General features: G+C 35.2%; 4 protein-coding genes and 2 long non-coding RNA genes across 7 annotated transcripts; 5 read left to right on the forward strand and 1 right to left on the reverse strand.

Annotated features, from left to right (window-relative positions):
- Nucleotides 1–4,331: 4,331 nt before the first annotated feature.
- On the forward strand, nucleotides 4,332–6,616 carry LOC124438190. The gene is made up of 2 exons (XR_006945993.1): nucleotides 4,332–4,750; nucleotides 6,185–6,616. It is a non-coding gene; the product is annotated as an uncharacterized LOC124438190 (long non-coding RNA).
- A 503-nt stretch (nucleotides 6,617–7,119) lies between these two features.
- LOC124439465 lies at nucleotides 7,120–8,484 on the forward strand. Its single transcript, XM_046989691.1, has 3 exons — nucleotides 7,120–8,063; nucleotides 8,184–8,371; nucleotides 8,470–8,484. Exons 1-3 carry the CDS (start codon nucleotides 7,859–7,861, stop codon nucleotides 8,482–8,484), a joined length of 408 nt encoding a protein of 135 aa, XP_046845647.1. The 5' UTR covers nucleotides 7,120–7,858.
- Nucleotides 8,485–10,099: 1,615 nt separating this feature from the next.
- On the forward strand, nucleotides 10,100–12,694 carry LOC124438179. Of its 2 annotated transcripts, XR_006945987.1 has the most exons (3): nucleotides 10,100–10,315; nucleotides 10,435–11,919; nucleotides 11,990–12,694. XR_006945987.1 is itself a non-coding variant. In XM_046988197.1 (2 exons), exon 2 carries the CDS (start codon nucleotides 10,671–10,673, stop codon nucleotides 11,355–11,357), a length of 687 nt encoding a protein of 228 aa, XP_046844153.1. In that variant the 5' UTR covers nucleotides 10,100–10,315; nucleotides 10,435–10,670; the 3' UTR covers nucleotides 11,358–12,694. The 2 variants fall into 2 exon arrangements, 1 of the variants encoding a protein (XP_046844153.1); XM_046988197.1 differs by having other exon boundaries at nucleotides 10,435–12,694.
- Nucleotides 11,396–12,496, reverse strand: LOC124439466 (putative nuclease HARBI1). Its single transcript, XM_046989692.1, has one exon. The coding sequence runs from the start codon at nucleotides 12,494–12,496 to the stop codon at nucleotides 11,396–11,398; it is 1,101 nt and encodes a 366-aa protein (XP_046845648.1).
- Nucleotides 12,695–12,962: 268 nt separating the features above from the next.
- LOC124438177 lies at nucleotides 12,963–16,990 on the forward strand. The gene is made up of 8 exons (XM_046988194.1): nucleotides 12,963–13,214; nucleotides 14,246–14,462; nucleotides 15,040–15,102; nucleotides 15,253–15,306; nucleotides 15,375–15,452; nucleotides 15,522–15,615; nucleotides 15,705–15,921; nucleotides 16,694–16,990. Exons 2-8 carry the CDS (start codon nucleotides 14,249–14,251, stop codon nucleotides 16,718–16,720), a joined length of 747 nt encoding a protein of 248 aa, XP_046844150.1. The 5' UTR covers nucleotides 12,963–13,214; nucleotides 14,246–14,248; the 3' UTR covers nucleotides 16,721–16,990.
- A 3,022-nt stretch (nucleotides 16,991–20,012) lies between these two features.
- On the forward strand, nucleotides 20,013–20,534 carry LOC124438203. Its single transcript, XR_006946012.1, has 3 exons — nucleotides 20,013–20,330; nucleotides 20,369–20,426; nucleotides 20,496–20,534. It is a non-coding gene; the product is annotated as an uncharacterized LOC124438203 (long non-coding RNA).
- Nucleotides 20,535–27,064: the final 6,530 nt, after the last annotated feature.

The raw sequence follows: 27,064 nt of genomic DNA on the forward strand, positions 1-27,064 counted from the left end.
TTGAATTCATATACCACCATAGATTTAATTGAATCAGGGATCGGGTCTTTAAATGAAAAAAGGTTTTTGATTTTGAATGATGTGAAAATTAGTCGAATGTCAATATCTGTACAGAAGCGTTTCATAATGTTTGTAAGTCTGCGTTGTGTGTGTCGTGAGTAATGTCCGATGTATGGTAGTTTGAAGTATAGAGTTGTTATTTTGGAATTTTCATTTGTGTTGGTTTTGATCGTCGTGTCAGGAGTTTCGGTGTCTAGGTTGAGGTTGTTGCTATGTTTGTTGTCGAGATATCGTTTTACGGTTCTGTTAATAAAGTGAAGTGGGAAAGAGTTTCGTAAGAGAGTGGATGTGATGTTTTTTTATGCCTCGTTGAAAGCCATTGTTCGTATTGTTAAGTTTGTATGCTCTGTCGATTAGTGTGCGTATAAGTCCGGTTTTGTATGAAAGTGGTGTGAAACTAAAATAGTTCGTTAGAAGTCCTGTGTACGTTGGTTTGTGGTATGTAGATGTTGTACAGCTGTCGTGAGATTTTGTTAGTAAAATGTCAAGAAATGGCAGTTGATCTTGTTGTTCAGTTTCAAAAGAAAATCTAATGTTTGCGTGCTGTGTGTTAATGTAATTATAAAACTTCATGGCCTCAGTTTCGTTAGTAAAAACACAAAAAAAATATCGTCAACGTATCTGCGGTAAAATAGTGGTTTAGTGTCGTTGTAGTTGTTTAGCCAGTTTCGTTCATGTGAGCCCATGAAAATGTTAGCAAGTATGGGTGCTAAGGGAGAGCCCATCGCAACACCGTCCGTCTGGTCATAAAATTTTCCATTAAATAAAAAATGCGTCTGCGCTGTTGCTATTAAAAACAGTTGTGTGAGGTCGGTCCTGTTTATACTGAACGTGGGGTTGTGAGTGAATATTAAGTCGATTGCTAGGTTAATGGTTTCAGTAAGTGGTATGTTAGTAAATAGGCTTTCAACGTCGTAGGAGATGAAGAATTTGTGACAAGAAGTTGATGAGTTGAAAGATGAGAAGTCGTCGAGGAAAGTGAAAGAATCTTTAGTGGAGTGGTCATCTGGTATGAGTGGTGTTAGTAGAGAACTAAGATACTTAGCTAAATTATAATTGTATGCGTTGATTGATGAAACTATCGGTCGTAGTGGAGGCGATTGTTCTGGTTCTCGTTTCTTGTGAAGTTTCGGTAAGCCATAGAAGCGTGAGGGTTGAGAACCTCTGGGGAAGATATCATTATAAACTTTGTTGTTAATCGAGTCTTTCTTTAGAAGCTTCCTTAACAGTCGTTGCAGTACGGTTTCACATGATAGTGTGACGTCGTCTTTGAGTTGGGTATACTTTGCTGTATTGTTAATGATTTTAAGACAGGAGTTACGATATATTTGACGATCCGTTATTACAACGCCGTTGCCTTTGTCCGGTTTGAGAATGATAATGTTTGGATTGATGCGAATGCTTTAAGGTGTCGGTGATAAGATGAGATGTTCGAGTGAGCGATGTATGCCAGCTCTGTTTTGAGATGAGTGTAGTCTTCTTGATTGCGAATGTTGTGTTTATAATTTGGTGGATTTTTTCGATTGTTGCCAGAATGTCGATTGAGTTGAGTCGTAGTGGTTTAATTCAGAACCTAAGGCCATTTTTCAGGAGTTCTAGTTCTTCGTCTTTTAATTGGTGTGATGATAGGTTGGTTATCGTCTCATCGTGTGTGAATGGTTGAATTCTGTTCCTCGTGAGATTACTTAGTTTTTTTCCGGTGTGTGGCAATTGCCTTTTGTAGGTATTTGGTAATGTTTTTCTAGAGCTTTGTTTATAATATTCCAGTCGAGAGGGATAGATTATTCTTTAATTTTTCTGATATTTTTGTTACTTCATTCGATAACTTCCTTTCTTCCTTTGTTCGCTTTTGATTGCGCTGCGTAATAGTCGTCTGCGTATCGCAAAGCTATCTTGGTTGTTGACATTTGGTAGTGGAAAGCAGAGAAACTTTGGATAAACGCCGAGTGAAAGACAATCTTTAGGAAAGCAGAATTAGATGTTAAGTTTCAAGATTGCAATAACAACAAACGTTATCAAAGTTTCTCTGCCTCACAAATAAACAACAAGATAATGCATAGTATCGAAAAACAGAAGAAGTTATCGAAATTAAAAAGAATAATCTATCTCTCGTAGATAATAAACAAAGCTCTAGAAAAAATTACAAACCACACGCAAAGAAGAACCACCATTCAATAGTTGATAATATTATCATCACCTGAAACCAAAGGCGAGTTCGACTTTCCTGGCCTTAACTCAACGTCGATCAAACTCATCGCTCAAACTAAACACCGTCTTAAACAGGCACGGCGCACTCGCTTCGCCTCGTACATCTTATCGCCATTCGACCTAAAAACGTCACATTGGCAAAACGCAATCAGGCATTATCATTCTCAAACCGGCGACAATGGATCGTCAAATGTACCGCTCCTGCAAAGTAAACGGCGTCTGCCCGAGATTTTCCCTGAAAGCGCGACAATTGCTGAAAGAAAAGACTCTATGGCAACAAGTGATATCTTCCCCCTCGCGCTTCTTGCGGCTCACAATCGCCTACGACGATTTCACACGCTGATATAATTTAGCTAAGTTCTCTACTGGCACCACCCGTCCAAAAGATTCTTTCACTCGACGCTCTTTCGGCATCGGCTTCATCTCGACGTTATGTTACATGCTGCGCGACCAACCTCGCAACCCCGTTCAGTATAACGGGACCGTTCAATTTTTTATAACGGCGACACCGAACCGTTTTTGTTGTCGGAAGACGGACTTATAGCACCCATGCTTTCGCGATGGTGTAAACAGCTACAGCCTTACAATTACTATTTACTGACATTGGCTACTTTTGCTGTTTAACGCGAAAACTATAATTACATTAACACAACTATTGCCTAACAGTAATTTCAGCTGGACACCGAAGACGAATACGACAACATACGTGCAAACCAGCATTACGAACTATGTTTCACACTTCATGCAAACCGGACGCGCACTATCAGAGCATACAAACAACAATACGAACAATGGCAACGAACGCAAAAACATAAAATTATGTACCACGCTTCGCGAACAAGGACAGCGAAGCAATCTCGTTTCAACAAACATAACGGCATAACCTAGTACCGACTCCTGACGCGATCAGGCTCAACACAAATAATCAAAATGGCAAGCTCTATACTTCAAACTGCCATCGAACTTCCGCGTTTTTGTACCAGGGCTTACTGTATGAAACGCTGCAACGCAGATATTGACATTCGTTAATTTCAAAATCAAAACGCATTTAAAGACATCCCTGATGAAATTGTAATTGGTGTATAATTCGGTGCGGATATTCCCGATCATGGCGGCTTCGCGCATTCTCGCAGATCAGGAACATACCGCAACAGACAAAACTCTCACGTCTACCGACACCTTCTTAAATCACACTCATGCAAAGCCATTACCCTCTTTGTTCAAAATCATCGTTACCGACGCTCATTCACTGAAAATCTCAACAAAGTGACCTCAACTTCAGTTACAAATTCAATGCAATATTTGGTATAATACGCTCGTATTATATTATCTTATACCTATGCAACAACATGCTATGCGCTGTATCTTTCAAACTGAACCCTCGAATGACTATGTTTTTCAAAAGTATCGTGAAATTATATTCTACATGTCTTATCGTAGGAAGTTTTAATAAGTTGTGTTGGTGCAATCAAAGTTATCGGTTATATTTTATGATATTTTAGATCTTGACGACAACACCATAAACTTTAGGCAAAGTAAGAATATTAAAGCTGACGTTCACGAGGCTCCAAAGGTAATTTTTCTTCATGGGATATCGATTATGTATGTTGACCTGTGCATGTCGGAACATTACGAAAAATAGTTTTTAGACAATATATAGTTATCGTTTCTTGTTTAAGTTGCTCGTGGCTTAGTGGGAAGTATGGAATAGCTCGCCCAAACATGAACATGCCGTTGCCTCATTTGTATGTCACAGTTGATTTTGAGAAAGAAAATTCGGAGGCTGCTATCAAAAATGAGATCGATGAAAAGTTAAAATGGAAATACATCGAAATACATCGAATTACGATCTAAACCATTGAAAGAAGCAAAGTTTCGAATGCTGTCTAAAATTATAGCGGAAAGAACCCAGGGTAGTTCTGGAACATTGACAATGTTCTGCTTTAAGAATGATATGTACTATGCCTTGACCTATGCTCATGCGGGTGTTGTCAATAATTTGGATGACCATCAACAAGACTTTTGTGGCGGAGTCAATTTATGGAAATCAAGAATCTCTAAATGCCACAGTTAACGAAGAAAGCATGGAATACTTTTACAACGGGCAACCGATTGTCCCTGTTCCGGATCAAACGAGAGTGGTATCTAATAAAGAAGTCGATATTATGTACATCGTCATTGGTAGGGAGGAAGATTTTCAGGAGCTTGCTGTAAATAATCAGATGACTCTCAATTTAGATTTGGATATGCAGTGCCATACAGGCCCTCACCACCTGCATTGCATGTGAAACATCCAACTCCAATGTTCTCAAAAGACATCTGAATCGACTACACATCAATACAAATGCATTTTCGACAATTCTTCGTGCTCGTGAAAGTCTATAGTTAAAAACTTTCTCATGACCTATTGCAATCTGGTGTGGATATGGCTTCATTAGATTTTCATTCAAAGCAAATGCCTCATCTCCAAGCAGAAAGAAAGGTATAGGCAATAATGTATCTCTTAGTTCTTCAGCTTGTGGGGAATAGCATGTCTTGCATATGTTTTTAAGGTGACTGTCTTTAAAAATTCCTCCATTTGACTGGTTGCCAGGGGCTCCAAGATCAAATGAGATGAATTTAGCATTTGTATCTGCAATAGCCAATGAATTTTGATAGAGTTCCGAGAAAGGTGATCGAGTACGCGCTGCGTAAGAAAGGTGTGACAGAGAATATGGTTCGGGCAGTTATGGAGACTTATGAAGGTGTAGAGGCGGTGGTTACGGAGGAAGGTGTTAGATCTGGTGTTTTCGAGGTAAAAGTTGGTGTTCATCAAGGTTCAGTCTTGTCGCCGTTACTGTTTTTGTGTGATGGATGTACTGACAGAGGAAGTGAGAATAAAGAAGGATGCTGGTGTTTGTTGTATGCAGATGACATTGTCTTGGTGGCGGAGTCGAAGCAGAAAGTCATGGAATGGTACCGAGAATGGAAAACGGCAATAGAAGTCAAAGGACTGAAAGTGAATGAGGCAAAGACGAAGGGCATGAGATGCTCGAGGCAGGTGGAGTGAAGGACAGCGATAAATGGCCATGTGGTGTGTGGGGAAAAGAGTTGGAGTGAATTCGATAATGTGTGGGAAATGCAGTAAGTGGGTTCATGGAAGATGTTCAGGTGTCCGTGGTGCATTGACAAGAGTAACTGATTTTGAGTGCGGGACGTGTCGAAGTGGTGGGCGAGTCGCGATTGAACGGTTTGAACTGGGTGACGTGAGTTTGGAAGGTGTATCAGGTTTAAATATCTGGGGATGTGCTAAATGATGGTGGAGGTGCGAAACAAGCGGTGAGGAACAGAGTTCAAGCAGCGTGGTGGAGTTTTAGAGTTGTCGGGAATGTTGTGCGGAAAGTCGACTTCGTTGAAGCAGAAGGAGAATTGTATAAGGCATGTGTTAGAAGTGTTTTGGGATATGGAGCAGAGTGTTGGGCGCCGAAAGCAGAGGACCTGAGAAGATTGGCGTCGACGGAAAGGAGAATGCTTAGGATGATGTGTGGTGTAACGTTGATGGATGGGATCGAAGTGAAGAGATTAGAGAAAGTTGGTGTTGAGTGTATCGAGAATTGGGTAAGGCGCCAGCGTTTGAGGTGGTTTGGGCATGTGGAAAGGAGGGAAGAAAGTGCTGAAATTCGTAGAACGTTGCATATGAATGTTGATGGAGTCCGCAAACGAGGTAGACCGAGAAAGAGATGGATGGATGCTGTGAACAGTGATATGAAGGCGATGGGTATAACGAGAGATATGGCGAGAGATAGAGACGTTTGGCGTGGAAAAATTCATGGACTGGTCAACCCCCCTAGCGGGGATTAATACTGGCCGGTATATAAATGTTGTTTGTTTGTTGTTTGTAATAGCCAAGAGGACTATGCTAAAATGTTTTTTATAGTTAAAGTACTCAGAGGCTGAGTTTGGAGGTGCACGCAACTTGATATGTTTACCATCAATGAACTGATATTCTGAAACTGTACATCAAATCTTTGTATGAGCATCCTGATGCTAAGAACTTTAATGTTACACACAAGCGATCAAGAGCAGATATAGCATCTCTCATAGTGGTGTTTTTCTTTGCTATGAATGGTGTTAGCTTCTCACATAGCTCATCAAACAAAATGGAACCCATCCTTAAAAGTAGTAAAAATTATAATTTGTAAATAAAAGTAAAGAAAATAAGAAAATTTCATTATTAAGAAAAGAACGTAAAATTTGAATTGATTGTACAATCCACTGACTAGCTTAATTTTGAAGAGTGCATGAATAAAAAGACTATCACATTTCTTAACTTACCGAAACAAATTTCTAAATACATCATGGTCAGTCACTCGGATCTCTTCAATTAAATTTTTTGCTAACCCTTGTGCGTATCGGCGCTGCGCAGTTTTCCACAGTTTTACCCACCATCGTCGTGACTTTCATTTTTTTTCACTTCGTGCACCATTAGAGATGTAATAATAGATACTGCTTGAAGTTTTTCTACCTTGGTCAGCGCCATTTTTGCACAAACATTGCATTAAAAGTACGTCGTAAAATGAAGTATGGACATGTAACTGTTCATTATTGCAATGGGCGCAATACATCAATCGCCATGCGAACAGATATATTTACATATATTTTGTGTCGTTTACACGGTCAAATGTATTTGCCGCATAAAAATTGTCATATTAAAATTGCTCGTGTAAACGGGCCTATAAAGAGAGAAAACTGCGTGTCAGTGTTCAGTTTAAATACTAATGATTGAAATTTCTAAACAAACATGGCAATTTATTAAACCTTTCTATTTCAGGGAATTTCATCAGAGCCCTCTATAGAATAAGAGTTGGGACATCTACTATTGTTCTCTTATTTGTACACGCTGATTGGTCAGTTTCGGTCATCTTATCAAAACCCGCCATTTTGGTTCCTACTTTTGAAGCTTGAACTAGTGTTTCCATGGCGATTATTGTTAGTGTTGACAGTTTTTAAGATAAATATGGTGTTTTGTTGCGCGTATGGGTGCAATAATCGTTCATCTGACGGATACAAAATGTACCGCATGCCCTCAGGGTCGGTCGAGAAACAACGAAAAACGAAAGAAATGGCTTTGTGCAATAAAAAGAGAGAACTTTAACACGGCGTCGGCGAGACTTTGCGAGCCAATGATACTCTTGTTGTTCTTTAGATAATTAACATGACAATGACAATGTAAATTTTAAAATTTTTAATAAAGATTTACAACAAATTTGCATTTGTGTGTTGTGATATTGTGGTACGGCTCCTTTAGGTTCACTTCGAAGCGAATCAATTCGAGCCTAAAATCCGCGGCAAACTTCCACCAAATGAAGTACCAACTCTGTTCACACATCGAAAGCCTGTGCTTCGAAGAAAGAGTCCAACTAAACGAGAATTAAAAGTGAACACTGGTCAGTACTCTAACGTTTTGGCATCTTCAGTACATTATAAATTATTGACCAATGGGAAATATACACATGTTTACCTTCTTGTTCACATAGTGTGACCACAACCTGTTGCCATTGAGAGTGCTAGTAGCCAAGATGATAATAATCTTGACTCTGTACAATCTACAATGACTGTGAATGAGTTGGACTTGAGCAATCCTCAAAGTAGCACAAATAGTCAAAGTCACACAAAGCTGCGAGAGGAATTGGAAATGTTGAAGAAAGAGCTGAAAAAAGCAAAAGAAAATCATAACAACCTAGCAAACAACATATCTGCTTTATTTAATGAAGACCAAATAGCCTACCTTTCCAAGAGGCCTGGTTATGGAAAAGGTTAAGCAATACCATTTTTAAATTGATGAAGCATAAGAATGAAATTTTGCAGTTCCACACTAAAAAAACAAATATAGTAAATATAAGCTTAAAATTTACATTTGATTTTTTTATTTTTAGTTTGGTGGTCAAATAACACAATTGAAAGTGCTATACAAATAAGATATTCTTGTGGAGCAACTGGATACAGCACTTTACTTGGGATGAATTATCCATTACCTTCTATAAGAACACTTAATCGACGAATGGAGCACATTGAATTTTCCTCGGGTCTTACAAATGAGGTTTTCGCACCCTTGCAATTGAAGGTAAACATACAAACTAATAGAAAACACAAAAGCATTACTGTTGTGTTGTGGCATTCTAAAGTAGCTACATAAGAATACATACATATTGTATACTGAAGGTTAATTTGCATTGAAAGGCTTCCTCCATGGGAGATCAAGAAAGAGACTGTGTTCTTTTGCTTGACGAAATGGCAATCATTCCATCATATGATTTTGACACAAGAACTGAGTCAGTCATCGGCTTTTGCACTATCCCGGGCAGCAATGAAAAAGACATGCAAGACACAATCACAATGGCAACACATGCCATGGTTTTCATGTTATGTGGTTTGACAACAAGATGGAAACAAGTTGTTGCCTACTTCTTCATTGGAAATTCATTCTCAGCTAAAGAAGCGAAAGATATTATCATTAAGATAATTCAAAAGGCAAGTGAATGCAATTTAACAGTTTATAATGTCACTATGGATATGGGAGGGGGCAACCAGGCTGTTCTTCGGGAATTTGGGATCTATTGTAAAGTAAAAAGAGAAAATGATGAATTGGGCCAGTGTAATGATACTGTGGAAATAGTCAATACCATTCAGCATCCTGTTATTGAGGGTCAGAGACTTACATTTATGCCTGATGTTCCACATGTTTTGAAGAATATCAGGAATCATCTGACTTGTGGACAAACATTTTTCATCCCACAGTATGCCATTGCTGAGTGCAATTTACCTACAAATGCAGTCACAATAAATCACATCAAAAAGCTGGTTAATTATGATTCTTTGCATAATCTAAAGATTGCACCACACCTGAATGAAAAATGCTGTGATCCTGGGCATTTTGAAAAAATGAAAGTGAGCATGGCTAAGAATCTACTATCCAGAAAAACTAGGGCAGCCATTTGCTTTCTTATTCAGGAAAAACTCCTGCTCAAGAATGCCACAACTACAGCATGGTTTTGTGATCAAGTTGGTCTGTGGTACAACCTGATGACCTCACGTTCTTCAACAATGGGTTTCAGTCTCTACACACATGAAAAACATACAGAAGTTGTATCTTTCCTTGAATCAATTATTAAACTTTTTACCCAATTGAAAATAGGATCAGAATCAAATGGCAAGTGGAGGGCTGCGCAAACAGGAACAATTTTAGCAACCAAAACCATTCTTGAACTTCAGAACTGCTTCATTTTGGAAAAACAATACAAGTTCCTTCAGACCAGCTGCTTCACACAAGATTGCACCCATGCTGGCCAGAGTCGGCCAAAGATCGTATTTTCACGTAAAGGTGCACCTGATTTTTGTATCATTGAAAAGAGAATTCCTTACATAAGTTCACCTAAAGCTATTTCTTACTAATAGTTTTCATTAACACATTATTGTGTTATGCAATCAAAAAATACCTCAACTATCTGCAAATGGGCTCCGAAAAAGTATATAATTGTTGGTTTCCGTTATCATGCTAAATTCATGCGGGCATAGTCACTGAATGAAAATGTATCTGCAATGAGTATTTTTAATGTTTGTTTACAATTACTCATTACTGTCTATCTAGTTTGCACTAATATTGAGCTGTACAGTTTTCTGGGAGAGGTCCCACTGGTCCCGTGTTCATCAACAGCCACCGTCAGAAAAATTAAAAAACATGAAACTCTCGTAAAATGTTAATGGTATTTAATGATTATGATTTATCATTATCTTAGACTTGAAAACAGTGCACACTCAGAACAACTAAAAATCATAAATTTGTATTGATAGATAAGAATCCAGTCACATCAACTGGTGCTCGGTTGACATCGGAAATTACAGGAAAAATCGACACTTTATTTACCATGGATTGCATGTTTAACCGTTGATATTAATTTTATGCAACTATCTGAGGATATGTAGGTACCGATGACTTTCAATTCTTAAAAAAAAAATTTCTCACCGACGATTTCAAAATGAGCAATGACGTGCATAAGAAATTGAAAAGGTAAATCTCACTATTTGTGTTTTTTTGATATTCCTTCAATTCCAGTTGAGTTTTTATCCACGCGAAAATATTTTTCTGCTTTATTGTTCAATCTTTCCGTGATTTTTCCACATTTGCAGCTTTGATTGGTTTTGTGGAAAATGTGGAACAGCGGGTCCAACTGACCAGATGCCATATCTTCACTTGTACATGGTCGTTGATTACGCTAACGGAATAACTGATCATAATACGAAACAAGAAATCAACGAGAAATTTTGTTGGCAAGCTTCAAAGTACATCGAATTCCGACCAAACGACCCGTCAAAGGTGTGGAAGATTCGACCTCTATCCAACAAGCGACTCGAAGTGGAACGCGATGATATTCCTTACATGCGATCCAGTGGCAATGTTCCGCATGAAAGATGGAAAACAATACGCGTTGAGCTGTTTCCACGTTGGTTATGAAATTGGCCGGATACGGAACGATGACGTTAACCCGTTTTTGGCAATTCAATATGAAATTGAAGTAAACAGAAATGCCACTCAGCGATTTATGGAAGAAAATAAATATTATCTCTCAGATGATGACGAAGTTGTTGGTAATTTTTCCCATTTTGATTTTGGACGTGAAACTGATATCATGGCCATCAAAGTTGATGAAGTTAAAATGGAAAATATTTCAGATGAAATGGAGAACTATTCTCATGACGTATTTTCGAGGCTTTTTCTTAGAAAGCATTGTGGTGAAAAAAGCATTGTTCAAAAAGCTCAAGAAATCTTTGGAAGCATTGAGGATCTAATGTTTAATTTTGATGACGACGACGGAAAACCCGTATTTTGTAACGCAGTGTTGGTAAAAAGTGATGTTAAGTTTCTAATGGACGGAGATTCAGGATCTCTTGTGTATTTTTGTGATGATGAAAACAAGAAAAAAGGACCTTTTGCATATGGTGTTGCTGAATTGAGGAAGAAAGACCAAAACGGAAAAGTGGAGACGTTCTACATTTGCTTGAGATTAAAAGATGGTTTGGAAAAATTGGAACTTACGGAAAAAAAGCCGTAAAATTGAATGAATTCCTTAGATTGTTTAATATCCCAATTTCATTCCCAAGCAATTTTTCCTGCAAAATAATTACCTTCTATGTAACCGTAAGTAACCTCTGTTATAATTTTGTAGTTTGTCATTGTCCATTGAAAATCAACTGCCCCTTCGTCAAAGAAATAGTCTTTAAGAGCATTTCTGATTTGTCTTGCATGAATTGATGATGGGCGGGCACTGGCATTTGGCTGGATGTCACATACTTCATTTTCATCGCCTAATTGTGTTCTCCAAGAACCATTCACAACATTTCCTTCCCTGACCCTGTCCTTCTGACTAATCAAAAGGTTATGCAATGCCATACAGGCCCTCACCACCTGCATTGCATTTGGAACATCCAACTCCAATGTTCTCAAAAGACATCTGAATTGACTACACATCAATACAAATGCATTTTCGACAATTCTTTGTGCTCGTGAAAGTCTATAGTTAAAAACTTTCTCATCACCTATTGCAGTCTGGTGTGGATATGGTTTCATTAGATTTTCATTCAAAGCAAATGCCTCATCTCCAAGCAGAAAGTAAGGTATAGGCAATAATGTATCTCTTAGTTCTTCAGCTTGTGGGAAATAGCATGTCTTGCATATGTTTTTAAGGTGACTGTCTTTAAAAATTCTTCCATCTGACTGGTTGCCAGGGGCTTCAAGATCAAATGAGATGAATTTAGCATTTTCATCTTCAATAGCTAAGAGGACTATGCTAAAATGTTTTTTATAGTTAAAGTACTCAGACGCTGAGTTTGGAGGTGCATACAAGTTGATATGTTTACCATCAATGTTGCCAACTGCATGGGGAAAGTACCATTTGCACTTAAATTCATTGGCAATGTGTAACCATTGTTGCTTTGTTGTGGTTGGCTTTAAATATTCTTCCTTCAGCACATTATACAAAGCTTCACAAACCTCAGGTACAATTCTTGAAATAGATGAAACTGATATTCTGAAATTGTACATCAAATCTTTGTATGAGCATCCTGATGCTAAGAACTTTAATGTTACACACAAGCGATCAAGAACAGATATAGCATCTCTCATAGTGGTGTTTTTCTTTGCTATGAATGGTGTTAGCTTTTCACATAGCTCATCAAACAAAATGGAACCCATCCTTAAAAGTAGTAAAGATTATAATTTGTAAATAAAAGTAAAGAAAATAAGAAAATTTCATTATTAAAAAAAGAACGTAAAATATGAATTGATTGTACAATCCACTGACTAGCTTAATTTTGAAGAGTGCATGAATAAAAAGACTATCACATTTCTTTACTTACCGAAACAAATTTCTAAATACATCATGGTCAGTCACTCGGATCTCTTGAATTAAATTTTGTGCTAACCCTTGTGCGTATCAGCGCTGCGCAATTTTCCACGGTTTTACCCACCATCGTCGTGACTTTCTTTTTTTTTCACTTCGTGCACCATTAGAGATGTAATAATAGATACTGCTTGAAGTTTTTCGGCCTTGGTCAGAGCCATTTTTGCACAAACATTGCATTAAAAGTACGTCGTAAAATGAAGTATGAACATGTAACTGTTCATTATTACAATGGGCGCAATACATCATCGCCATGGGAACAGATATATTTACATATATTTGGTGTCGTTTACACGGTCAAATGTATTTGTCGCATAAAAATTTTCATGTTAAAATTGCACGTGTAAACGGGCCTATAAAGAGAAAAAACTGCGTGTCAGTGTTCAGTTTAAATAATAATGATTGAAATTTCTAAATAAACATGGCAATTTATTAAACATAATTCCCGACACTCGCTAAGTTAACATCATTTGGCAGGAAGACGTTTCACAACGAAGAAAAATTTAAAAAGTAAGTTTTATCAATAAATATCGACTTAAGAAGAAATTTAGTATATACAAAATACTCTAGTTTAACTTTAGAGACATAGTAAAAATATGAAATGCTCATGGTTTAGAATAAGTCTTTCTTATTTCCTCCGCCACGTGTTTATTCGTTTTTTAATTTGATATGACAAAACAGACGATACATGAACAATTTTATTCATATGGCTTTGAATTGGTCATTGGAAATGTATTGCATTCCCATTATTTTCTTAAGACGAACATCGTCCATCAAAAAGGGCATTTTCACAACTTTAAACCGCCATAAAAATGGAATAATTTGATCAAATCAAAAACTTTTTTACTGATACGCTAGAAATCGCACTTAAATTTAATATCGCCAATGATATATGGCCATTGAGTTCTATAAGACCTGGAGGGGAAACGTCAACAAAATTACTATAAATTATTAGCGGAAAGACGCGGGGTCATAAAATAAGATTTTTTTCGCCTACCCGGATTTGACAACCACAATTGCGATTATATAAAATATCAATGCCAAGCACAAAAACTTTTATCAATAAGAAAAGTGTTATGTCAGAGAAACCAATGCACTTTAATTTAAGAAATCGTGTTTTCAATGGGAAAGTAATGTAGTTCTGTCCAGTAGTAGATCCATGGTTTTCAATGACAATCCAGTTTCTAATATCTTCGCTCAAAACAGAACCAGCAACATGATTATAGAATTTCTGAATTTCGTTCTTTTGCCTTCTTAGTTCAAGATAATTTCTTCATAAGTTCTCATTAGATTTATCAGAATATCATAATACTTTATAAGACACCCAGAATCAATCCCACCAAAAAAAACTCAAAAAAATTACATACCTACTTATAATATATTTCCATTCGACTTAAGTCGTAGGGGTAAGCTAACTTTTTCCAACTCCTTTTTGGACATTTTAACTAAGATTTACCCATCTGTTTAAGAAAGACAGTTGCACCAAGCTTTTGGTTACATATGGATAGGAATGAATTGGTTGCATACAAACCTATTTTCAGAAAATGAGACAACATTGGGCAGGTGGTTTAAGATTTATACGAAACGTTCACTTGCACTGGCATGATAAACCTGGTCCACGCCTATCACCACATGTGAAGCAAGGCAACTATAAAGAGTATTTCCTGCAAGTTTTCCCAGAGTTTCCTCTTCGGGTGCACAAAGTTATAAGGTCGACTGACTGGAAAACAAGACCTGATCTCAAAAAACATTTTACGAGTAAGTAAAGCATTCGAAATTTATTTTTACTGCATACAAATTAAGTAGCTATATGTATAGAGTTCAATTTACGATTTACAATGTCGAAACTTTGATTGTAATTATAAACTTTGATTAATAAAATATATGTGTATTTAATATCGCTTGATTTTAAGTAATTACACTAGCAAATATTTCTAGATACCATACATTTTGTGGAAAACAAAGTAGTTGATGGAAAGAAACGTCAATTAAATACCTGCATCATTATTTATTCTTATATTCTGCTGCTGAGTTTCCACAACGTACCTATGTTATATAGCTCCATGATCATATTTACAGTTGTAAGGTTTTACTTTGTATTGTCATTAGAAAACATTGATTTCGGTAGCTAAATGTTTGTTTTACGATCTATGTGCAAATATATGATGATTTTCTGTCATATTTTTATCAAAAGGTGTTAAAAGTCCAAATGATACAACTATCCTATAATTCAATTTCGAAATGGCACTGTATATTCCTGTTTAAAAAAACCTGGCATGTTCTTTACTGAGGTGAAAGAGTTTATGTTTTTAACGCTATCTTTTATTTGTTTTAGAGTCAAGTTCATTTTTGTATACCTGTCTTGAAGAACCAAGAAGCAGTGCATCAACATTCAAAGGTATATCTAATGTGGTGGGATTTTTTATTAGTGAGAAAATCATAAATTGAAATAATTATAATAAATTATGTATAAGCAGTGCTGAGGATTGTAGCTAAGAATCGCACAAAATATTTTCATGAGTGAATAATGATAACTTTAACCATTTAGTTGAAGAAAAGAAAAAAATTTCTCTTCTGAGTGCCAAGTTACCTTCAAAAATTGGTAAATTTGATATTTTTTGTTTGAGTGATTCAAAGTCCAGTGTCATTGTTACGTATTAAATTTTTTAGGTGAACTTTCCAGTGGCAGCAAAGAAAAAATTTTGAATTCATCTACTTCTCGTAGTTTCAAGTCATCTTCAAAAACTGGTAAATTTGATATTTTTGTTTTAGGAGATTCTAAGTCCAGTGACATTCATTTTATGTAATATTTTGTAGATGAACCTTCCACTCCCAACACAGTCGAATTTAAAGAACGTTTTCTCACAAAGGATCACAAAATTAACGATAGCGTCCATGAAAATTTGAAAAGGTAAATGTTTTTTATCGCTTTTACGTCAATTTTGACTTATTTGCCACGAGGAAAAGGCATCGAATATCTTCACTTTTCCACATTTGCAGTTTTCCTTGGCTTTGTGGCAAGTATGGTACAGCACGTCCTACTTATGAGATGAATTATCGTCACATGTATCTTGAAGTTGACGAATCAAAGACTGAGGATGTTTTAAAGCAAGAAATCGATGACAAATTTGAATGGAAAGCTTCAGATTACATCGAATTACGTTATGTTGACCCACGTAAGAAAATAGAAATCCAACAGCTATCCAACAATGTTATGGTAAGTCGATATGATGAACTCAATAGATCAATGTATGGCGCGTTGACTTTGTTCTGCTTAAGATGAACAGCATTACGCGTTGACTTGCGCTCATGTTGGTTACTTAAAAGTATTCCCAAAGGGCAAAAGCGTGATTTATACCTGAAACTTTTCGTGATTTATACTGAAACTTTTTAAATATTCATCTTAGTTTGGAGTAAGTAAATCAGTTCTTATAAAGTACTACTTCAAGGTAAATGAAGTATCCAGTTGCACAAAATCTAGGAAAAGAAATTGAATTTCGGTAAAAACGCCTTCCATCATGTCTTCCTATGATAAGTTTATTTGTGCTTGGTTTCATTGGCTTTCATAAAACCCGAGTTTGTGTGGCATTGTTTGAATTTTCAATGAGTTTTGCATGCAAAATCATATTGCAATTTGGGAGTGAAATCATGAAAAGAAAGTAGCTTTTGGTATGTAAGAGGAAACGAAAGCTTCACTCACCTGGCGAGATATATTTTTCTTGAGCAACATAAACAACTGCAGCAACACATTATTGTCATATACCATGCTCAAATCGAGCAGGATTTTTACACATCCAAACAGGCAGAACCAGTCTCTTTTAATGCTAGAGAAGCATAATTATTGATATAGATTTATACATTATATTTGCTTATTTGATTGTTCAAATTGGACAGTATATGGTTGAATTTTCTACTTTTGTATTAGATATATTGCTTGCACGTATATAAATGCTGATTCCCTGTTATTATTGCAAAAAAATTTTTGTTAGGTTGATAGAAAGAAGACCGAGGACTAGCAAATTAAGTGTCAAGGGAAAATTTAAAAGTGGCTGGTTTACCTTTGGAGATGCAATACATATATTCAGAAGCGGTAGATATTCTGACGATAGCTCATAAACGCAACCTTCTACGGAACATTCAGGATCTTGGACTACGTTTGGAAAGTCCATGTCACTACCAAATGCACATAAGAGTTAATGGCAATAAAACTGATTTTGAAAACTCTCTTAAAGACACTGCTTCTGTTATTTCTGACCTTGTTTATTAAAAACAAGTCTATAGGCAAATAGCAATCCCCAAAGACGTGATCTTATTTTGCACCGTAGTTGTACAGACAACCTAAATGCAAGCCCCAAATTCGTCAAAGAAAAAGATATTTTCTATTAAGTACAGATGACAGTAGCTACAAATCATTATACCTGTTTTGATTCATATTCAAACCATATGGAAAGTACAAAAAAGGACCCAATTTCGGGCTCGTGTTGACTTCAAACTTCCATCAAGAGAAATCGGAGACTTTTTCTTTTCTAAATAGAAAACAAGGTTTGTGAATATTCTATGAAATTTACTGATTATTTGTTTTTCAATTTAAAGTTTTACCTTGATAGCTTATTCACGGGTTTCCTTACTGCAATAATTTCAAGCTGATTGGTCTCGCCGTTTTTAAAAGTTCCTTTGTTTTGTTCTAACTACAAGAAGTGAAGCAGATGGTCATTTCACTTTCCAAGTCCAAGTATCAACTTTTTTGTTGAGCTGATTTAATCTCATAAACTAAAAAATATCAATCTCACATTTTAGCTATATGTACCTCTTTTTTCTCATCTAGTTTGGGGACGAAACATTGAGGTTTTTTTATCATTTGGCAAAAAGCAACCCATTGATTTATTTACAGGAATTTCAATGCTCTCCTTGTTGTAATTTGCAGACTTATTTCGAAGAACATGATTTGTCTTTTGATGATTTATAAAACTGTTTCGTTTCGAGGGTGCAGATTTTTGTCTTGAATCTGTCGACTCAACTTTGTATTTTGAGGTTTCTTTTCTAGAAACGTCACAGCCACCGTCCACCAAAGCTTTCCAAATATCTCTCGCGTGGACACTGTCCTCGTCTGATTTACGCTTGGCATTTTTTTTCCTTGAATAAATGGTGTTTCTTGAATTTGACGATTACATTGTGCACTTTTTTTGTAACATTTCTAAGTAGTTAGTATTTTGTATATCTAAGTTTGAAAAACTATCATGTTCAATATGTTCTTTGAACTTGGAGTAGTAAAGAGTCATCTTTGTTTTCTTCTGTTGAATTACTAAGTGACATGTTTGTTACTCTGCATTTAGTGTTCTTTTGTGAAGAACGAATTTCCAGCAAATTAAAGTCATTTTCTGTCAAAAAGTAGCACGTTATTGAAGAAACTGATAACGTTTCAATGATTACATATTTATAAACATCATCGTCTATTTTTACGCTATCACTGGAAGATAATTCCACATTACAGTGAGTTGATTTTAGATGATTGTCCTTATCATCATGTGAGCTATTAACATTATGAATATCTGCATCGTAGATTCTATCTAAAGGATCTGTGCTACATGATTTCTTGCTATCTAAATCCCTTACACCTTTAGAAAGTTGACCAGTGCAAACATTAACACCAGCTGCCTGTTTGGAAGCATTAGAATCATGAATATCGATAACATTGTCATTTGCTTCTTCATTTACAGAAATGATTCGTTGATTTTGTACAAAGTCATTTCTATCATCCCCTTTTACACCATCACCATGATCTAGTTGAGTTGTCTCACATTGTTCTGCCAGCGACTGCCTACGGAGATCAACGGTCAAGATGTTTTGAGAGATCCGTTGGCTGGCTGAAGAACACCTTGATACATCCGGACTTTGGACGTTTTCACAAACTTGAAAACCATCGAAAGAGTTCTTGAAGCAATCTAGAAGTGAATAGCACAAAAAATCCAAGCTAAACAAAATGATGATAAAACTTTGCGACATTTCATTTGCAGAAATATCTGCTCATCTCAATATAGAGATGCTAATAAAAAATTACTTAGCTCTCCAAAAAGGCCCTCGATAAGATTTTTCAAGAAAAGCGTAATCCTCAATTTGGGAATTTACATTTTGGATGCCTAGACATTTGGCAACGCTAGGCTCAGAAAGAAATCTTGACGGGAAAAAGAGAGTCTTCAACGGTCCATTTTTTCTTAAACCATTTTGTCGAGATACGGGACGATCTTGTGGTGGTTTATCCGGGAGAAGACTACGAACATATTCTATTGCTAGTCTTGTTTTCAACTTGCAATGGCTGTTGGGGTTGGTCGTCTAAAGAAAACAAAACAGAAATTTTATTTTGTAATTAGCAATCGGGTTTGTCGTTTGTTTTTAACTTTTCTTTGTACACTACACTTAAATGTGTAATCGATAACCATTAATCAATCATTGATTATCGTTTTCTGAGACAAACCGTGATCGACCTGTAATTCTTAATACTGAAGAGTATCGTAGTGTAAATGAAAATACATGCTCACTTTTTTAATCATATGTTTGTTTGGTCGTATATTTTTTCGTGAATGCTTTAGTTTAACATTAAATGGTAGATCATGTGGACCAGTTTTTGTCGCCAATTGTGTTTTTGATGGCTCAGCTATGATCGTCTCTTTTCTTGCGTCAATGCAAAGGTATTTACTGGGTTGCTGCAAAGAAGTAGAAAATTATTCCTTGATATATGTTTTCTTAAAACTCCACGAGAACATAGTCAAATCTATTTATAACATTAGAACAAAGTAAATACTTTACAGTGCCAGACTGCGAGTTTCAGTTGGGTGGAAAAGCAGCTGATAAAATTAAGTGACATGCACTTTGTTGTTAATGATAAGTTAAAAAAGATTTCATACAACAACAGAATCAAGTTGCCAGCATTTTGGTATAAATCATATTGTATGATGCAAATGACCAGCTTTCAAAATTCGAACAGCTAGCCCACTGCAGGGCGTTCGTAGCGAGTAGAATGAGACTTATTTATTAAATTCAGGATTTGAACAAAGTTGTTTTCCAGAATGCAGTCTATGTTTAAGGTTTTTACAAGTTTGTAGATTCCGGGGACTCTGTAGCATATTCATAAAAAACTGAAGGAAGTCACGGTCCATTCCTATCTCGAAATACGTTTTTCTAAACAAAATTAAAATCGACTAAAACAGAACATCTCTCCTTGTACCCAGTGCATGGTATTTCATCTGTCGTTATATTTTATAACTGTTTGGGACTCTTACAATTCATTGACTTGTTATCAATTGGGATCATGGGATTGAGACGAAAATCTTCACGACCATAATTAAAGATAAGTTAGGTAAGGTAGCTGGTAAAGGCCGTTGAGTCTTCAGTGGTCTGGGGACAAGTAAGATGATTACATGAATCTTAATTTTTTTAAATGGAAACATCGCTTTTAAATGTTGGTTAAATGTTGGCAATAATATAAATAAATATTTACGAAATGAACTTACATGAAAATAGTTTTATAACCATTAAGCTTGTTAAGTAAAGGAGAAATACATTTTTATAGGTTTTATTATCTGTGGATTTTACAATGATTCACAGTTTGTTTATCATCAACCATTCAGGGTGAGTCGGTAGTGACATTAAAATGAGTATTATTATAGGTTTAGTATATGTAGATATCACAATGATTCACAGTTTGTTTATCATCAACGCTTCAATGTGAGTAGATATTAGATATGATGGATATATATGGGTTAATGTTTTTTATAGATCAAATTTCCTCTCTAGGCTCTTGTTGGTTTGTTAGTTTACACCGATCATTTATGCAGTTTAGGAACTTGTGTTTGATTGCTGTGGAGGGCAGACGTTTGTGGCTGTTCAAAAGACATCAGGCCATGGAAAAACAATAAGTTTTATTATCGGCTGAAGAAAGTAACTGGGGACAAGTAAGATGAATGTTTTGAATTTTTTTCAAATGGAAACATCTTTATTAAATGTTAGCAAAAATATATATATTTACAAAATGAACTTAAATGAAAATAGTTTTATGCAGGTATTGGTTAATGGTTATAGATAAAATTCAGGCTCTTTTGTTAATTTTGTGTATATTAGCTTGTAATTATTCAAGTATGTAATTTATAATTAAATTTGAATGAGATATAGTGAGATAAGTTGCTGTATGATATTAAATGAAAGCTTGAACAAGGGCTACAAAGTGAAGGCTTATTTTTATTTGTGGTATCATCTGACATGATTAATGCAATTATACTAAGATCAAATGAAAAATGCCATGACATTAAATAGTCCAGTAAACAAATGTCCAAGGTTAAACAAAAATAATGTCATGGGTAATTGTGGGATATATTTCTGGAAAAACATTGGAGAAGTGTTTTAGGATTTGTTTTTGATTATTTCTTTGAAGCTCAAGGAAAATTGAATGAATTTATGTGTAAATTGTTGGTGATTGATATGAAGGTATCAAACACTTGTGATATGTGGAAAATGAAGACTTATTTAGTTGAGAAATTTTAACCATTTATTATGTGCTATTATTTTGTTTACCAGTAATTATATGTAACATCATTAAATCAAGTATTTGCTTATTTAATTTCAGGCCCATTCTGAAAACATTCCTCTGTTGTGAAAGAATACTTTGGAAATATTTGCACCCTTGCTGGCCAGAGTCGGCCAAAGATCGTATTTTCATGTAAAGGTGCACCTGATTTTTGTATTATTGAAAAGAGAATTCCTTACATAAGTTCACCTAAAGCTATTTCTTACTATAGTTTTCATTAACACATTATTTTGTTATGCAATCAAAAAACACCTCAACTATCTGCAAATGGGCTCCGAAAAAGTATATAATTGTTGGATTCCATTATTATTATGCTAAATTCATGCATATTTTTCATAACTTGGACACAGTCACTGAATGAAAATGTATCTGCAATGAGTATTTTTAATGTTTGTTTACAATTACTCATTACTGTCTATCTAGTTTGCACTAATATTGAGCTGTACAATTTTCTGGGAGAGGTCTCACTGGTCTGTTTGCAACATTGAAGGTGAGTTATTTTATTTGTCCGAGAAATTAGGCTATGCAAAACAAGAGAGTGGCAGACATCATGTCTGTGATGACACTCTCTTGTTTTGCACTGCCTTTTTATCAAATTTCTTATTTACAAAAAGTTCAAACATTTTTTTCAACCCCCCACAAATAATGACAATTCTGTTGTTAGTATCAGGAGTTCAAAGTATCATGATAAAACAAGTTGTCAATCAATGAATTAAATGTTTCAAAATAGTAATATTGTTTAAACAGAATTTAAATCTCAGGTCTTGAAGCATTGATAAATGTGATCAAACATAACTCATATTTCATCGCAATTGCCGGATGGTCTCATAACAATTGCGAACTGTTAAATTTATGCATACTAGAAAATTCTTATCCCGTGTTAAAGTGACTGCAACTCCACTTGTTTCAATCTTTTTGCGTACGCAAGCGTACCTATTTTTGTTAATGCATTTTGTCAAATTCACAAAATGTCAGAAGTTTTTTTCATGAGCAGTTGCAAGGTCAGCAAAATGGTGAGAGAAACGATAAAGTAAGGATTTTTTCTTGCTGCCCAAGCCATCATCCAGTATGATATAAAGAAACTTCCAGTTGAATAATTTAGGAAACAGTCCATTCATAAACGATTTGTGTTTTGCTATTGGTAGATTTACGCAAGATTTATTGGAATTAATGTTTATTTATAATAACTCTTTATTTGTAGAGGATACTTTTTTCAAACACATTTCAACTTTACGATTGTGAGCATACTGAAATGCAGTCATTTACGAAATCTGCTTAGAGAAATCTCCATAAAGCATGTTTTTCCAGCTATAATATTTTGAATTTGAAATGCTACATTGTAAAAGAAATATTTATTTCTCTCAAGGTCACGAGCTGCAGAAGAAGACATTCGTGCTGTCAGACGGAAGCAAAAACGGTGAAGAAGTGGAGGTTGTTGAAACTTTTAAAGGTGAGAGAATTTTTACCAACATAGTTGTGACATGTTTTTTACTGGATAAAAACTACACGTTGCTATTCTAGATTGCATTTGTGAATTCTTTCAATAACCTAATAACCATTTCAAGAACATTTCATGCGTCAGGCGTTTGATTCAATCGCCAATAGTTTGTATTGGATTTTTCTATAAGATAGAAAGTCAGTCTCTTGGCGATTAAATCGAACTTCCAATGTCTAAATGAAAAGCTCTTAACATTTTATTATTACCTTTATACAAAACAAAAGACTTCACAAATTCAATTTAGTTTTTTTGAGCGTAACAGTCTTTAATTCCATGTACAAATCCCCAATTTCTGTTTTTAACACATATCTTTCAGTCTCTTATTAGTTACAGTTAACAAAAAATAATTTTGAACATTTACCAGGAAGAATTCGATTAGAATGATAATATGAAAATAAAAATAGACAAATTCTCGGTATCGCTAGTATCGAATGAACAAAGATCTTTTTCTTTTATTTTAAATCTTGCATCTTAAATAGTTGCAATTGTGTCATTGACACGCGTAATATCATTTTTTGAACATTTACCAGGAAAGAATGATAATAGGAAAATAAAATACAAATTCTCGGTATCGCTTGTATCGAATGAACAAAGATCTTTTTCTTGTTATTTTAAATATTTGCATCTTAAATAGTTATGCAATGAAGTGTGTCATTGACACGCGTAATATCACATTTTTCAATGAATTCTTGCATTTTAGATGAACGGACTATTCTAAATTCTAATACTGTATATCTTACATGCCAATACCCTTAAGGTTTTTTTCTTCTCATTAGGTGTTGCATGGTAGTGCCTTGTTTGATTCGGTTGTCCAAATTTAGAATCTCCTGTGTTTTTTTTGAAACTAGTCGACTGCAATCAATGGTTAATCACAAACATTAAACAGTTATACTATAAAACGTTCCATTTGCTGTGATTGCAATAAGCGGATTGTGTTTTGATTTATGCTTTTAAATTTCTTGGTAGAGATTCGTACGGAAAAAGTAACTTCCAATTACGTTCACATTGACAAAGACCCCATTGCCTCACTGAGTTTAAAGGTGTCCCTGATTGTGCTAGCTTCATCATAGTTGGTGAAAGTAAACCATTGCACTTAATATATTATAAATCAAGTTTATAAAGATGAAACTTGACGATAGTAGTCTTTTCTATACCTTGTTATAGCTACCTTGTTGCTGTGACACGTTTTTTGTGATTTTGTTGTTTCGTTTGGTAATCATAATTTTCAGAATCTGTGAATAATAAGCTTTCCCCTAAGATGTAGCTACTTTGCTACTATTATGATAAATATTTTTGTTTCGACAATAATTTGTAAAAAAAAACACCCTTATTTAGCGTGCATCAAATGATTATCGTAGATTTTTGACGATTAACTTCATACAGTTGGATGTTTTAAAACATTGATACAAGTAACGTTTAACAAGGATGAGTACAATTTCTAAAAATTTTCTTCCTGCGTATGTTTAATTTTTATAAATTTTCATCTATGTTAAGGCTAATAATCACGGAAAGTTGCTTTGTTGATGTACGGCGTTGAAGGTTATGATGTTATATGTAATTTAAACGCCTTAATGATTGAATATTAATATACTGTGCAAGAATTCTATTTTAATCTTTTCATTTCAACGAGTGAGAAAGACGAAGATTTGATAAATATGTACTTACGATTGTAGAATTTCTTAAGTTTGATATTCACCTAGGATAACACAGAATTTATAGAGTTGCCTTCAACGAATGAAAAGTTACTTCATGGATGACGGTAAGTTATATACAATCAAATTTATGCGAGACCCTCGTAAATTGTGTGTAAGCTATACATGCAAAAATATTGATATATTTACCAACATTTTATCGTAGAACATACATAGACTTTATTGATCTTTTTATCTCGATAATTGTCGTCTAGAGATTTTATGTCTTTATGCACCAACTATAGATATATCTTTAAGGTTTTTTCAGAGTCGAATTTCATTGACTAAAATACTGTCACACGTTTGGTGACTTTTCAATTGACAGAACGTTACGAGTCTAAAGGTGAAGGAACGGAATATTACCACGACTATGAAAGTAAGTTATACTATCAAATTTATGTATAAGGCACTTATAAATTGTATCTTCCATACGTAGTGATATACTTTCTAACATTCAACATATACTCCTTGATTATGCTTTTCCTTGTTATCTCGTCATCTCAGGATATTTTATGTCTCCTTGCGCCCAATATTTTTAAGCATTTTCGATTCAAAATCCCTTCATGAGATTGTTTGTGTGAGATAATAATAATATCCATAATAACTATAAAAATAGCTTAAGAAGCATTTGTGCACACTGGACGATTTTCCAAAGCTATAGTTTACAAAGTTTAGGTGTTGAACAACACAAAATAATTCAGTTTTAAGTTAATGTCGTCATCAAAAAAGAGCTTATGACAATTCAGATGAACCTTCGGCATACAAGTTTCAGGCACCGCAGAGGATCGATAATTGGGGGGCTCATATTCATATATTCATGTTGTAATCCATAGAAAACAATGGATTTCAAAAGAGCTTAAGCCTGCATATATGAATATATGAATATTAGCCCCCTCCCCAATTATCGATCCTTTACGGCGCCTGTTTATTATATGTTCCTTGTCATTTTGAGCAAAAACTCCTTAAAGTGTTCGATATGACTAGATCAAAATATTGTATCATTCTGATTACAAATTGTATTACAATGCGAAATAATATTGGTCAATTTTGGTGAATCTCTGCAGAAATAGATCCGTCCGCCATTTTTTCTGATCCTTCCCCGCCGTTCAGTGGTTTTATTTGTTTGAATTTTGTTTCCTGAAATAAATTTGGAGGAGTTTGTAAAGATGCGTTCTGGTGGCCCCCATATGCCTTCTGGTAGTGGTGTCTCCCCTTAAATCATTCGTGGGGCATTCCCCCCTGACTGTACCCCAGCCACAACGCCAATGGTTCGGTGTTTCATAGATATACATAGGATTGATACATAGGCGTAGAAACAGATTTAAATTTGGGGGTGGGGTTAAAGTCGACGAGTATAGTATATACTCCACCCTTATGTTTTGAAGCTTTAGGGAGTCTGGTACAAACATTGAAAATGGAGAAAGTCATGAAACCTTTATGATTTAGTTGTACTTCATTACAATACACAAAGTGCAAGTATTGTTCAAAAATCAATACATTGCACAAAACAAACGAATTTAACTAATAGCCTAAACGATTGGTCGTACTATTTGCAAGCTACGAATTCTAGTTCAATGTCAGACTAAGATGTTTTCACTCTCTGAAGAGTTAAAAATGGACCTTTGTTGTATGCATTAAATGGGTACAAAGAAGTTTATGAGCTTTACTACACATAGAAGGACGTACGTTTTCATGATGTCGCTTATCGTGTTAATTCAAGTGATATCCATAATTCTCATTTGATCTTATCATAAATTGCTCGTTTGCGGTCTTTACTAAATTTGAAAGTATTGATATTGTTTTCCTTCTTAAGTCAATTTCTACTTCGTTCTTGAACTTTCTGTAGTCTGTGTGATAGGTAAATAACATAAAACCCCTATATGCACCTATCAAAAGTTCAATATTTGCATATCAAACTTTATTTGTCAAACCTGAGCTCCAGTTCATATCAAATACTGCTATCCGCGTGCAACCCTGCGTACTTTTTTTAAAAAAGGCATCAATCGCTGCAGTTCTGACAGTAAAACCTAGTCTCGCCCAAAAATTTTATGGTAGATTAAAGTGAGCCACCTCAGCTATTAGTCAAATTGAGGGCAAGATTGAGCTACACAATATACCAATACAGCCTTTGGTTCTTCTCTTTGAATTGGGTCTAGTAACTGCTTTCAGATGCCGAGTCATAGGTATTTGCTGCCCCATCATGTGCTTGTTTATAACTGTTCAAATCAGGGGATGGTTACCGCGAATAAGGATGTACACAGTATTTTATCAAAGGTTCTGAAAAACGTGTTCATTTCGAAGTTTTTTGGCATTGTCTGGTTTATCTATAAAAATAATAAGACGGTAAACTTACCAGAACGCTAATTTTATACACGTTGCGTGCAATACACAACAGAATTTAAACTTTCAACTTTTCGAGTTGAATTAGATTTTTAATTTCTCATTTTCTTTGCGCAAGCGGTTGCAAACTGGTCATGCAATATCCTTATATATGTTGATAAGAATTATTTATAAATAAAATAATGGAACGGTGTAATAAAGTAGATAGTATTTTTATTGTACTTGCATGCTGAAAACAATTGTTTTGTGTTGA

The sequence above is a fragment of the Xenia sp. Carnegie-2017 genome, unplaced genomic scaffold, assembly GCF_021976095.1.
Source record: "Xenia sp. Carnegie-2017 unplaced genomic scaffold, XeniaSp_v1 HiC_scaffold_19, whole genome shotgun sequence".
Classification (NCBI taxonomy): domain Eukaryota; kingdom Metazoa; phylum Cnidaria; class Anthozoa; order Malacalcyonacea; family Xeniidae; genus Xenia; species Xenia sp. Carnegie-2017.